At 39.4% G+C, this 13,301-nt stretch overlaps 1 protein-coding gene across 3 annotated transcripts in view; it reads left to right on the forward strand.

Moving 5' to 3' along the window:
- The window catches only part of gba3.L (glucosidase, beta, acid 3 (gene/pseudogene) L homeolog), a 30,126-nt gene that overhangs the window by 1,463 nt on the left and 15,362 nt on the right, over nt 1–13,301 (forward strand). For 2 of the 3 annotated variants that reach the window (XM_018247891.2, NM_001094209.1), the window contains 1 exon segment: nt 5,301–5,440. In XM_018247891.2, the coding sequence (XP_018103380.1) occupies nt 5,356–5,440 (85 nt within the window). In that variant the 5' untranslated portion in view covers nt 5,301–5,355. 3 annotated transcript variants of the gene reach the window in all.

Raw genomic sequence — 13,301 nt, forward strand, 5'->3', positions numbered from 1 at the left:
AGTGTAAACTAGAATACTATATTTATTCTACAGAATGCTTTACTAAGCTCTCTGTTTGTTTAGGACAGCAGCTGCCATATTAGCTTGTGTGACATCACTTCTTGCTTGAGTCTCTCCCTGCTCACTCATAGCTCTGGGCTCAGATTACAGCAGGGAGGGGGGGAGGGAGGGAGAGAGAGAGAGGAGCAAACTGAGCATGCTCAAGCCCTAGCCCTGGAGGTTTAAGCTGAAAACAGGAAGTCTGATACAGAAGCCCATGTGTACACAATAGAAGGAAACAAATGCAGTGTTTCTTTTGACAGAGGACTCAGAGGAGCATTACTTTGAGGGATTACTGGTATATTTATATAGACCTTTCTGATAAAGCTTAGTTACTTTTAACCTTTCCTTCTCCTTTAAAGCTACAAGTTACAATTGCAACAACTAGTGACCAGACTGAATAGTTATATTATTAGAACCATGAATATCCTGTAAATGATATCCTTATTAATGGTGCTGAGTGATGTCATCGGTTATCATCATCATCATTTATTTATATAGCGCTGTCAAGATTATAATCGGAGCATAGTGATGTCATTTCTGTCACATGACTCAATGAAGCTTGTGTATTTTAATAAATAAAGTACCCCCTGTTGCAAAATATGAAGATATTAGAAGTCACCTTGGAGTTCCATGACCTGTACAAAAACACTTGGCCTTCAGCCTCATGCTTTTAATATGGCCGTGGAACTCCTCGGTAACTTATAATATCCTTATATTTTACAAGAGGGGGTCCTTTATTCACTTTATTATTATTATATAGACAAGGCCTACCCTTAGGTAAATAGCGCCCTGTGCAAAGTAGTGTAATAGTGAGTACCCCTCAACATACAGGCATAGGAATATGGAGTACAGGGCTCCAGATTATTACTATTCATTGACCTGAATTGCAATCATCTGGACCCTGCCACTGCACTGGCAGGTTGGGTTGCCATCTGGCCAGTAAAAATGATGCTTGATGACCATGATATAAATAAGGGATTAATATTTAGTGAATAAAGTACCCCATATTGTAAAATACAAGGATATTATAAGTTACCGAGACGTTTACTGACCATATAAAAACATGAGGCAGAGTGCAGAACTCCAAGGTGACTTCAACTGGGGGTACTTTATTATAATACTCAAGTTTCAGTGAGTCTTGTGACAGAAATGACATCACTAAGCTCTGATTATAACTGATGACCTCACTAAGCACTGTTTATAAGGATATAATTTATAGGATATTCATGGCTCTTGTGTATTATAGAAATATAGACAGATAGTATTAAAGGCAACAACCCCTACACCTATTTGGCAACTTAATAGCGGCCCTTGTGTGGGGGCAGGTAATAACGTAGGGGGCAGGTGATAATGTCACTTGGGGTGGGGCAATGATGTCATGAGCTGGGAAAATGGGCAGATTGGGTGGGGACATGGGTGGAGCAGAGGCAGGCCTGTGTTTATAAGAAATATATCGGCAACAGAGGTTCAGGGAAGAGATGGATTTATAGTGTATTACACATTAAAAGGCAAGTGCATTGCTGTTAAATTTGTAATATTGCCTCTGGACCTACAGTAGCTGCTAATTTACCAGCTAGGCCAGTGGCCAGGTGGCGACCCTAGGGTCAGGTGATTATCTCTCAGAAGTGCTCTGTGCCAAGGTCCAGATGATTACCATTTTGGTTCATGGAAGGACAATTGCAAGTGTTTTTTCCCCTTAGTTGTAAATGGCATGGGCAACAAAACACTGGCAATGCCTCCCGGGTGCCACACTTCATATACCCCTTACATTCAGATATAACCCCACACTATTTCAAGAGTTTTTGTCATCCTCAGTAACAGGCCCTTTACCCACTATAAGTAATTTGCACCAAAATCCTAATTAACCTGCACCGTTGAAATTCATAGAATTGTCCCTCGAAATCCTTACACTGTGAAGCAGGGAGCACGATGAGGACAGGGCTAAAATGCACCAGTTTCCATCTCATTGGGGTTATTGGGTAATCACTGAGGAGTGCCTAACTTTTGGAGCCCAACTGTGATTTTACCTTTCCTTCTTCTTCAAAGGGGTTGTTCAACTTTTCTTTTATTATGATGTAGCGTGGGTATATGAGTTAGGATGGGGAGAAAGAATACAAGAACAATAATAAGAAATATACGTATTTAGCTTTTTATTCAGCAGCTCTCCAGTTTGCAATTTCAGCAGACTGGTTGCTAAGGTGCAAATTACGCTAGCAACCATGCACTGATTTGAATAAGAGACTGGAATATGAATAGGAGAGGGCCTGAATAGAGATATAAGTAATAAAAAGGAGCATTATCGATATGTCGGTAACCTTACAGAGCATTTGTTTTTTTAGATGGGGTCAGTGACCCCCCATTTGAAAGCTGGAAAGAGTCAGAAGAAAAAGGCTATTCACCATCATTAGCAAAACTGTGATAACACATAACACATCCATACAGCTCAACTGTTGGGTTTTGAGCTGGACAGTCCAGGGTTGCCAGGTTGGTGGTTTTCCAGCCAAATTGGGGTACAAATTTAAAGCCCAGGCGGGTTTTGAAAGTACAAACTAGCCAAGGTACGAATTTGAGCTACTTTTTGGGCCTTTGGCTGGTTTTTACTTTGGAAACCAGCCAAAGTTTTTTTTTTGCCCTAATGTGCCAAGCCTATGTCTCCCAATGCATGTTGGGTAATGTAGTTTTAGTTTAACAATTTGCCACTTGCTAAGTTTAATGTAAGACTACAATACCCAGCATGCAATGGGACTGACTTGTGTAGAAGTCAGGAATTACCATATTTTGGGCTCTGTACCCCAGTCTCCCGTTCTTGCCACTATACCTCCTGGGCCCAGCTCTGTAGTTAAGCCCCTAGTGACGGGCAACTCTGTCCCATTTTGCTTCATGGAAAAATATATGAAACAGTGAAAATTTTAAAAATACTTTTTTTTCACTGCGCATATTATGCTATTTTTTGGCTACTTTTGAAGTGACTCTTGGCTAGTTTTGGCTGGTTTTGTAGCTGACTTTGGCTGGTTTTGAAAATTAAACCTGGCCACCCTGGGACAGTCCCTCTTTTGACAGCTCAACCCGCAGTCTTGCGTTTGTACTGGAAAATCCCAATTTGTCTGCACTGAACAGCTAAAAAAGATACAATGTTTCTAACTTAATTGACTCTTGGCAGAGAGCCCAGAATAGATACTTAAGATACATTTGTAACAGTTTTGTCCCTTGGGAGAAGTTAGACTCAGCTTAAAGGGCAATTCACCTTCATTAGTAAAACTGTAATAAAACATAAAAACTACAGAAATGTGTTCAAACTTTCATAACCTGGCAAATTTTATAATATGGGCATGGCAATTAGGGGGTGTGGCTGCAAAAAGGGGCGTGGTCAAAAAATGTCTTCCCTCTTTCCGTTTCCAGAATGTTGGGAGGTATGACATGACCTTAAAACCCTCAGAAATATGTTCAAACTTTCCATAATCTGCCAAATTTTGTAAAATGGACATGGGATTTAGGGGTTGTGGCCGCAAAACGGGCGTGGTCAAAACTGTTTTGCTACGCATATCACGGAAGAACTTCTTGTCCGCCTTTCCGATTTTGAAATGTTTGGAGGTGTGCTATCCACTCCCTATGACCCCAGCCAGGCCGGTATACTTCTGCCAAAAATGTTGCAACCCTAGTCACCAGTGTCGTCTCCCCGCACAAACTGAAAGGTGAACCCCTGCTGGGCGCCCAGTCCCCCCTACAGCTTCAGAGTCTGTTTCCACTGTATTTATGCCACTGAATTTGGCCATCTATGTACATGGCAACACTGGAAGTAGGGTCGGACTGCACCAGCCGGACACCGGGAAAAAAAACGATGGGCCCCGCCGGCCCAGTCCCACTATTCACGCTGTCCCTCAGACCTACCTCCCGGCCTCAGCCGCAAACAGGAATAAAGGTAAGTGCTGGGGGCCGGAGGGAGGTTACAGCTGCGGAGGGCCTGGCTGGAGGACTTTTGCCGCTGGAGCTGGGGGGCCCTGGGAGAGGTGTGAGGGCCCAAAGCAACAACACCAGTGTGCCCCGGGCCCCCCAGTCCGACCCTGACTAGAAGAAAAACACATGCCACAATATTCACTGTGACATATTATTGTTCTGCGCTGGCACTGATCATTGGCTAAATCTTTTACATCTATTGTTTATTTACAGACCTGTCACATTTTACCCAACATGGTCAGAAAGGAATATTTCCATGCCATGTTCATGGTTAATATAATGACACAGTGCTAAATGGAATCCAGTTTGTGCACGAGAACATGAGTACTTTGTTTTGAAATGAAATGTGAAGCCCCACTGGGTGCAGCCTGTTTGGATATTATCACTCTTCCAGTTTCTAATGTTGCTTGCAGATTCTGCTTTGCCCTGCCTAGCCATTCATTGTTACTGAGGTGGTCGTATGGACCAGGTACTTCGATCAGCAGCTGATATAAGTTACTGCTTCTCTTTATTTCATTTAAATGACAACTGAAGCTTGTTTATTGAACTTACTGTACCAGCCCAGAGGTTCAGCAGGCTTGTAATAGTAATGATCCAGTAAGTCAATGTTATCCAGAGGAGCTTGCCTTCTTGGATCTTGTTAGAACATCTTTAGAGTGCTATATATATATATATATATATATATGCAATTTTCAAAAAAGGTCCGCACACACAGGACTTAGGTAAAAAAGAGAAAATATCTTTTATAAAAGATATTTTCTATTTTTTACCTAAGTCCTGTGTGTGCGGACCTTTTTTGAAAATTGCATACTATTGTTTTTTGTTCCAGCACCGAGGCATCCATTTTGTGCTCTGAGTGCACCGACTCCATGCTGTTTATATATATATATGTATATATATATAAATATATAAAATGTGATTTTTCTCCCAACCTCAACATCAATATAAACTATTTGGGTGATTTTGAGTTTGATAAGTGTCTGGGCCAAACACAACATTGCCAGCCCATAGAGAAATTCAAATAAGAAATGAAGTGTGCTTTTCTGAGTTAGAGAAAAATATATTTTTTCCTTTAAAGAAATGTTTATAGAAATAAAAAAAAACATTCCCAACCCTAGGAATTCAATGTGAGATGCAAAGACTTGGTAGCAGCCTTCAGTGGAAATACAGTTCAATGTCGCCATCTGGTGTTAGATCTTTGCTAAGCACCTCTGCATTGCTGAAGGTTTTATCCATTTGGTGAGCTAAAAATCTGCATTTATCTTTTTTTTCATGCATGCCCATTTCCTATTTCCTATTCTTAGGTTGCTCAGCTAAAGTGAAACCGACAAAAGAAGTTGCTTCAGATACTTTTTGCACATGGCTGAAACCTCAGAGATGGAGAATTACACCTTTCCAGCGTCATTTGCGTGGGGGGCAGCAACTGCCGCTTATCAAATTGAAGGTAAAAACATCTGATTTTTGTTGTTACTGAGCTTGTAGGAGGGGGCGAGCGGATGGAGCAGTAGTAAAACACTGTAGTAACAGACAGTCGCCTTCTTCCCACTATGAACTTCTCTATCATGTCCAGTGTGAAATGGAAGCTGCAAACTGTAGGCATTAGCTAAAACCAAGGACAGCCTTTACAATGCTGAAACCCTGAGCACCCAATCAAATGTCCCCTTTACTTCTCCCAGCAATACGAAAAACTGTACATACCCTTATGCTAACTGCACGGTAAAGGCCAGCAAATTATTCGTGGCTGTTGAAGCCCCTGTATAATATAGCCACTTACTAGAATATAAAGAATAATGATTAACGTCTATCCAATAATTTATCAAGATAAACCCTCTCCTTTGCAAAAAGAAATGTATTCTAAGTTATTCTGGGTCTGACAGTTGTGATAAAACTACAGTCAGACCTTTTTAATTTATTAGCCTCACAATTCATAATTTTCTGTCTCGGGTCACAGAGTACAGGAAGTTTCCCCTCATTATTTGGGACATTTTTTAACTACATTGTTTTAACATCTAGCCTATCCCAATCGACTTTTTAAAGCAAGACGTCAGTCTAAAAATACTGGGGTAAAGGATACGCAGTTAGTCAGCGACTTGAAAGGGGGTCACGTGGGACACAACTGTTTAGTATGAAAAAACTAATTGCACAGTTGTGTCCCACGTGACCCCTCTTCAAGTCACTGACATATGTTCACTCCAGCTTTTGTACATTACATTTTTGGCTAACGATCTTGAAAACATTATTTTATTTTACACAGCCGATATTTTACCCAGTTTTATTTTTTTACTCTACTGTTCCTTTAATCTCAGGAATGAGGGCTATGTCCCAAATGTGTGGTTAGCAATAGTATAGGCTCTGATTCCTATTGCAGAGTACTTGCTATTGATAATTAAATTGTCTTAGAGCTACTTATTTTCCACTGCAAGTAAAAAAGGTGTTAAAATATTTTATATTGCATTAACACACTTAGGGGGTTATTTACTAAACTCCGAATTTATCTCATTATTTTAATTTTATAGAAAACAAAACAAAAAAACAACAAACTCCCATGCCTGATTTATTAATTAAAAAACTCGAATCAATTGGATTGGGAAAAAACAGGGTACAATAAATTTTGAGAATTTTTAGTTTTTTTTGTTCCGCAAAACATTTGAGCTTGACTAGATAAATTCAAGGTTTAGTAAATAACCCTCTTAACATTATTAAGGGTTTGCTGTAGGGTACAGTATGTAAGGCCTTCCTTGCCACAAATGTTGCAAAAAAAATGTCACGTGTATATAAATTTGGGCCTTATTCACTTTGGCATTTTTCATTCATTAAGACCAACTCATTTGTGTATTCCCATGTATATCACACTTATATATGCATCATCTTAACATAGGCTGTAGTGTAAATTCTTATGATTTTAAATTTAAAGAAGAAAAAAAAAGGTTTCCTTCTGTATATCAAATTTTCAGCAAGTCTAAAGCTGCCGAGATCCATTCCAACCTTTGGGCACGTAATTTCTTTCGCTACTACTCAATCATTATCAAGTCAAGAATTCTCAAGTGGATTTAACATTAAAATCTACAGTGCTGTGGTGCAATCACATTCTACTCATAGTTTTCAGTAAAACCAAGTTTCACAAAACTCAAATTGAAAAAATAGCTTAAATTCTGCAAGAAGAACACCCGTTGACTTCTACATGAAGTTGCAAGCTTTATAAAGGCACATTTTTACGCTCAAGTTTTTTGGACTTATAAATAAATATTGAGCATTTGAGTTTTGGAAACCCTTATTCGATTTGCTGTTAATTCAGATTGCTGTTAAAAGTCAAAATGAATTTTATAAATTGGGCCCCAGGTGTTCTGAATATCTCGCCTTGTCTCACGGCAGCAATGGCAATAAATTGACATTCATCTCTATGGAAATTTCCCACTTGTCTCATTCAATCCTCCATGGAATCCAGTGGGATGATGCAAATGTATAACAATCAAGTTGCATTGGGATTTTTCGGCCAAGCACAACAACAAGCCCAGTAGCAGGCCAGACACACGAGGAATCATCCCAAACTAAACTTACTAATTGTTGCCTGATGGGCGATGTGTCCAACTACTGAACCTATGTGCAGTTGATTAATGGAGCGAATAAGTCACAATAAACTTGCTGCTCTGCTGTGGCTGTTATTCACACTGCTCTGGGTTGCAGATGTTGTTGTGTAGTTTACGGCTTTGGGAAACACTATTAATAACAAATGTCCTTTCAAAGGACAAAGCTTCTAACTCATTACAAGCAATCTTTTTTGTTTGGAAGGAAAAACCTAGTACTAATGCAAACATAAATTTCCTATAAAGGGACAATAATATGTAGCTGCATACAGTACAATATCAGGGCAACACTATGTTCCTGCATGTAACACAAGATGAGTAAATACATATCATTTCAGGGCCATCATGTAAAAACAGAGACCATGGAGTTACCCTATAGTTTGTCTATTGCTAATGCTAAGAATAAGCTCAAGCAGAAGGGTGGCAAAGTAATTACTGGCACTGCCAGTGGGGCTTTGGGACACAATACATAAACCCTGTTTGTTTCTTTATTCCATGTGTCAATGTCTAAATGTTAAGTGCAGCTGTTGAATATACGGATATGGGACCTATTATCTAGAATGCTCAGGACCTGGGAGTTCCCAGATAAGGGGTCTTTCCATAATTTGTATCCCCATTCATTAAGGAGGTTATTTATCAGAGCTTTGTGAGGTTTTTTATACTTCGAAAAAACTCACAACTCAAATGTTTTCTTACTTATGAAAAAAACTTGAACGTAAAAAACTTCAATCAGTGGGAAAATTCAAAATACTCGAATTTATTGAGTTTTCGGCGAAAAAAACTCAAATGGTTCAAATTTATCGAAACCCACCGAAAAAAACTTGAGCAAAAATCTTCAAATGGTGCAAAGGAACTTTTCCATTAACTTATACATGACCTCGACAGGTTTTAGCTGGAGTATTTTCTGATTCGAGCTATTTCCAGGTTCAGGGCATAATAAATCTCAAAAAATCATGTTTTTTTTTTTTTTAAACCAGAAAAATTCAAGTTTTTTAAGCTTAAAATTTTGAGTTTTTACTTAAAACTACCCTCAAAACTCAAATTTTTAAGGAAAACACAAATTGACCTTTATTAAATAACTCCCTAAGTCTACTTAAAATTAATTTTAACATTAAATGAACCCAACAGATTTGTTTGCCTCTAATAAGGATCAATTGCATCTTAGTTTGGATCAAGTACAAGCAGATCTGGACTGAGAATCAAAGGCCCTGGCATTCCAAGCACACAGAGGCCCAAATTGTCCTCCACCAGCCCATTATATACTGACTGTCTATGGGACCTTACAGCAGCCCCTCTGGCATTTGCCAGAACCCACAGATTGCCAGTCCGGGCCTGAGTACAAAGTACTGCTTTATTATGACAGAGAAAAAGAAAATCAATTTTAAAAATCTGAATTATTTTATTATAATGGAGTCTAGGACAGTGGCCTTCCTGTAATTCAGAGCTTTCTGGATAACCGGTATCCGTGTAATAGATCCCATACCTGTAGATGAAGAGTTATACTTTAATAGAAGAAAAATCTTATTTGAAGGTTAAAGGCAAAGTTAATGTACAAATGCCAGACAGGTTGATAAAAGGTTGTTTCAGTGTCCAGTTGGACTGAGCAGTTGCACAGTGATCGGAACAAATACTTATGAATAGGGACGTGACATGGGTGGGACAAAAGCTATAGTAAATTGCAGCTTATTCTAGAGAGACTCATACATATTCTTCTTGCTGTGAAAATCATTTGCCTTTTTCTGCCAGATACAGGGCAGTACTACATGAGAGACCATGGTCAGAGACGCATATTTGTCCTACAATATGTTTTCATTCAGTGCAGTCAACAGCATGAGATTCTGAGAGATGCTACAAAATATGATCCTCTATTTGGTTCACACCAATGGTTTATGGCTTATGTCTCCATCCAACTGTCAGTGTATTTACTACTATACGCATAAAAATGCAACACGCAGTGTTTCCTTCCCATAGTCGTCTTGTTTTTCAGATCAAATTTTAACATCACCTACATCATTTTTGGATGCATTTAACTATATCCAACTTGTAGGATGGGATCTGCCGATGCAAGGACATCTACAAATGCTCCTGTTTATTTGTGCTCTCAATAAGACTGTAGTGTACAAGTAAACCAGTGTGGAAGTTGGGTTATAAATGCTTTGTCCATAAGAGGGAGACAAACATTTACAAAAGAGACAGCAGGCACAAGATCTACACTAGTGTATATGTATATATATATATATATATATATATATATATATATATATACATACAGCTCCAACGGCACTCTCCATTAAAAGATGGAGTGCTAACCAAAAAGTAATGCAGTCCTACAGTAAAAAGCACTCGCAGCTTATTCCATCATTTCCATCCTGATGATGACCCAGTGAGGGTTGAAACGCGTAGATCTACATTACTACATATATATATATATAAATATATATATATATATAATATTCTGGGGCATACTTTTGAGATTAACAGGGCATAGAATGTATCAAGCACCCTTATAATTGTCAGTTGCTCTTTATCTATCTCCAGATCTCTTGGCTTGAAATATTAAAGGGGTCATTTATTACTGCCCTTTCTGTAAGTATAGGAACACTAAGGGGCGCGAAAGCATACCTCTTTGTGCAACTGTAGTGGAACTACCCTCACTCTGCTTAACTACCAAACGCAACACCACATACAGTACCACATTTCTCACCCACTTAATTCCTTACCCACTTACTTCCTCACCTTTTTGTACCTGTATTGATTGTGATGTTTGTTACTCCATATATTCTATGTATGTAATTCATGTGATGTAGTTGTATAATCACATTTACTTTACAGTGCTACGCAATATGTTTGGCGCTATATAAATACATGTTAATAATAATAAATAGTGGGCCCCATGCAGACACTGGTCACATGGGGCCCAGACCACGGGGTCTGCTTCCTCTAAAGCTGTAGAGAATCCCTCCTCCCCATCCACTCTTCTACCTGAGAGAGGGCAAAGATTTTTTTTGTGGGGTGGGGGTAATGCATTTTTACATTTGTGAAAACTTGAGAAAACTGCATTGTGTGAGAGAAATATAAATAAATATATCAACCCACCATTAATTGGAGGCTATGGTTCTAAAGACCTGAGTACGATCTTACTTAATAGAGTGCCAGGCATGCCTTACATGGGCACAGAGGTATGTACTGAATTAGTTACATTTTTTACACATCTGAACATCCCCTATTAGTTGTGCTCAAATCATTTCCTTATTGTATAAGTCTTGTCACAGTGACATGACCCATGTAAAGTTCGCTGTCTTGCAGTGCAAATAAATACCACAAGAGAGAAAATTGTTGTGGATCTTTTGTATTAAGGATAAGAATGGCCTACAATTATTACACACTGGAGCTATTATTTAATGAAAATTTTGGCTTCGGTGATTGTCATCTGGGCCGCAACGTTTTCTTAATAATCAAATTTTATCGTCAATAATCCTTTCATCATTTTTTATGTCCTGCTCTTCTGCTCATTTGCTCATAGCAGTGATAATATAAATGATATAACATTTTTGGAAAAAGGACAAAGTTCCCTTTCATGTTGAGGACACCAATGTTTTCATTTAACCTTCTTATGAACTAAGGGGTGCCTAAATTAAGGTTAGATGTCCAAGGGGGTGTTAACTGAAAAAATCCAACTAGTACTGCCTTAGGGCAATGGAACATGGTAACAGACGTCTCTTTTTCCCCCTTCGGCAATTCACAGATTTGTGAGCTGGCCAAAATCGCCCAGGCCTAGGGCGGCCAGAAAATTAGGGGAAGTATGCCGCCCCAGCTGGGTACACCAAGAGTCCATACAGCTGACAAGAGAAGAGTGCACAAAGAAGCAGTGCTGACACTTTTGGGGAAAGCAGTTTTGTGTGAGGGGAGGTTTGACCGGTGCCAATGGGGGAGGTTGGGGAGGGAGCAAGCACAGGGGAGGGGGTATGTGGGCAGGGGAAGAGTGTGCAAAGTAGAAGTGCTGTTGGTTTGAGGGGAAGGGCAGTGGGAGGAGCTTCAAGCAGCAGGGGAGAGGTTGGGGAGGGTGCCAACTCCGGGGAGTCTGGTGCGAGGGAGGATGTGACTGGAGGGGGCAGTGTGATGCGAGCGGTGGTTGCCTAGGGGCATGGGCATCTTGAAATCCGGCCCTGGGGCCATTGCCATAAAACTAAAGGCTAAATTACACTTACATAACCAAAACATGAAGAAGTTTGACAGCATTCCTCATTACATGTTGACCAAGCAAGACATGATTCTGTTTTGGACAGTAGTGTAGACTTTAACAAGTTCCTCAAAGCTCAGCATTGTAGGAATATTTTATTTTAGCTGCCCAATGTTATAATGAAGGTCTTTTAATTTAACTTGAACTTCTATGCATAGAAGTGCTGTTCAGTATTTTGTGCTTTACGTGGTGGCTTTCCAATGACCAGCAACCAGCAGCCCTGAAAGACAAATCATTTTTCCCTTCCTGGTATGTTTAAATAAATTTGGTTAATATAAAGTTTTGTGAAGTTATTGGACTAGACAGAGAAATACAGGCAGGGTATCTATTATACAGAATGCTTCTCACCTTACACCCACTTGGCTTGGGCAATGCTGCATCCTTGGCCAGGATCCCTTAATGATTAGCTATGCCAGGCTAATAGATACTTTGTACCTGAGGCAAGTACCCGTTGTTCTGGCTCCCATGTAGACCTCACCCACCCTCCACAGCAGCAACCCCCTACAATCCCTGCTCCACCTACTCACCGCCACTCCTGCATGCCCTTTCCAGAACTGAACGTAAACCAGGGTTGACACAACTTTTTTTCTTACCAACAGGCACATGAAAGTCCTGGTATGTGTCAAAAAAAAAAACCCCAACAAAATCCAAATAAAATCTTCAACAAAGAAAGGACTTCTGCACTAATAGAAAGTATAATCTAGTTTTCTTATTCAAAAGCAGATCTCAATTAAAAGCCATTCCTATGTGCGACCCTATTGTAATGAAGTGGTATCCAGTGATGGAGATAGCATTAGCAAGCCTCTAATGACAAGGCTAGGGAAAGAGAAAGCCCCAGGCAAAGGCATGTGCATTCTCTGTAGGAGTTGCAAACATTAACACAAGTCGCTGTATTTTATAGAAAAGTGAGCAGCAGCCAGTGATGCGCCACTGCCACCCTTTAATTGAAATATCCCTTTAGCAAAGTCATTTCTAGATTCACCCAATCAAAATCCAAAAATACCTTTGTTTTAATGAACCATTGGACATGCTATTAGGGGTCTAAATGGCAGTCGTTTGGAATCAGGCTAGTAAGATTATACTTTATATGTTTGTTTAAGGGCTATTTAACCCTTTAACTATTAACATTAGTACAGGTTATTGTGATTAGAATCAGCCCCACTTGTCATTAACAAGGCTGTCGATTAAGCTATAGTCCATACCAAACTGCATGTACGGTATATTCTTATTATATAAGCAAGGACACATTTAGGGGCTGATTTATCAAAGGTCGATTGTTAGAATTTTTTTTTACCTCAAATGAGCTCGAATGCTATCTTATTTAAGAAAAAACGTAAATTTTTAAAATTCAATCGAATGTTTGAAAACTCAAATCAAATCAGAAACAAATTGGAAAGCAATTCGAATCGAGTTTTTCTCCAAAAAGAACCCAGAGGAAGGCTATTAACTTCGTCAAATACTGTAGGTCAGTGCACCTCTGC

Source organism: Xenopus laevis, chromosome 1L (assembly GCF_017654675.1).
Source record: "Xenopus laevis strain J_2021 chromosome 1L, Xenopus_laevis_v10.1, whole genome shotgun sequence".
NCBI classification, from domain to species: domain Eukaryota; kingdom Metazoa; phylum Chordata; class Amphibia; order Anura; family Pipidae; genus Xenopus; species Xenopus laevis.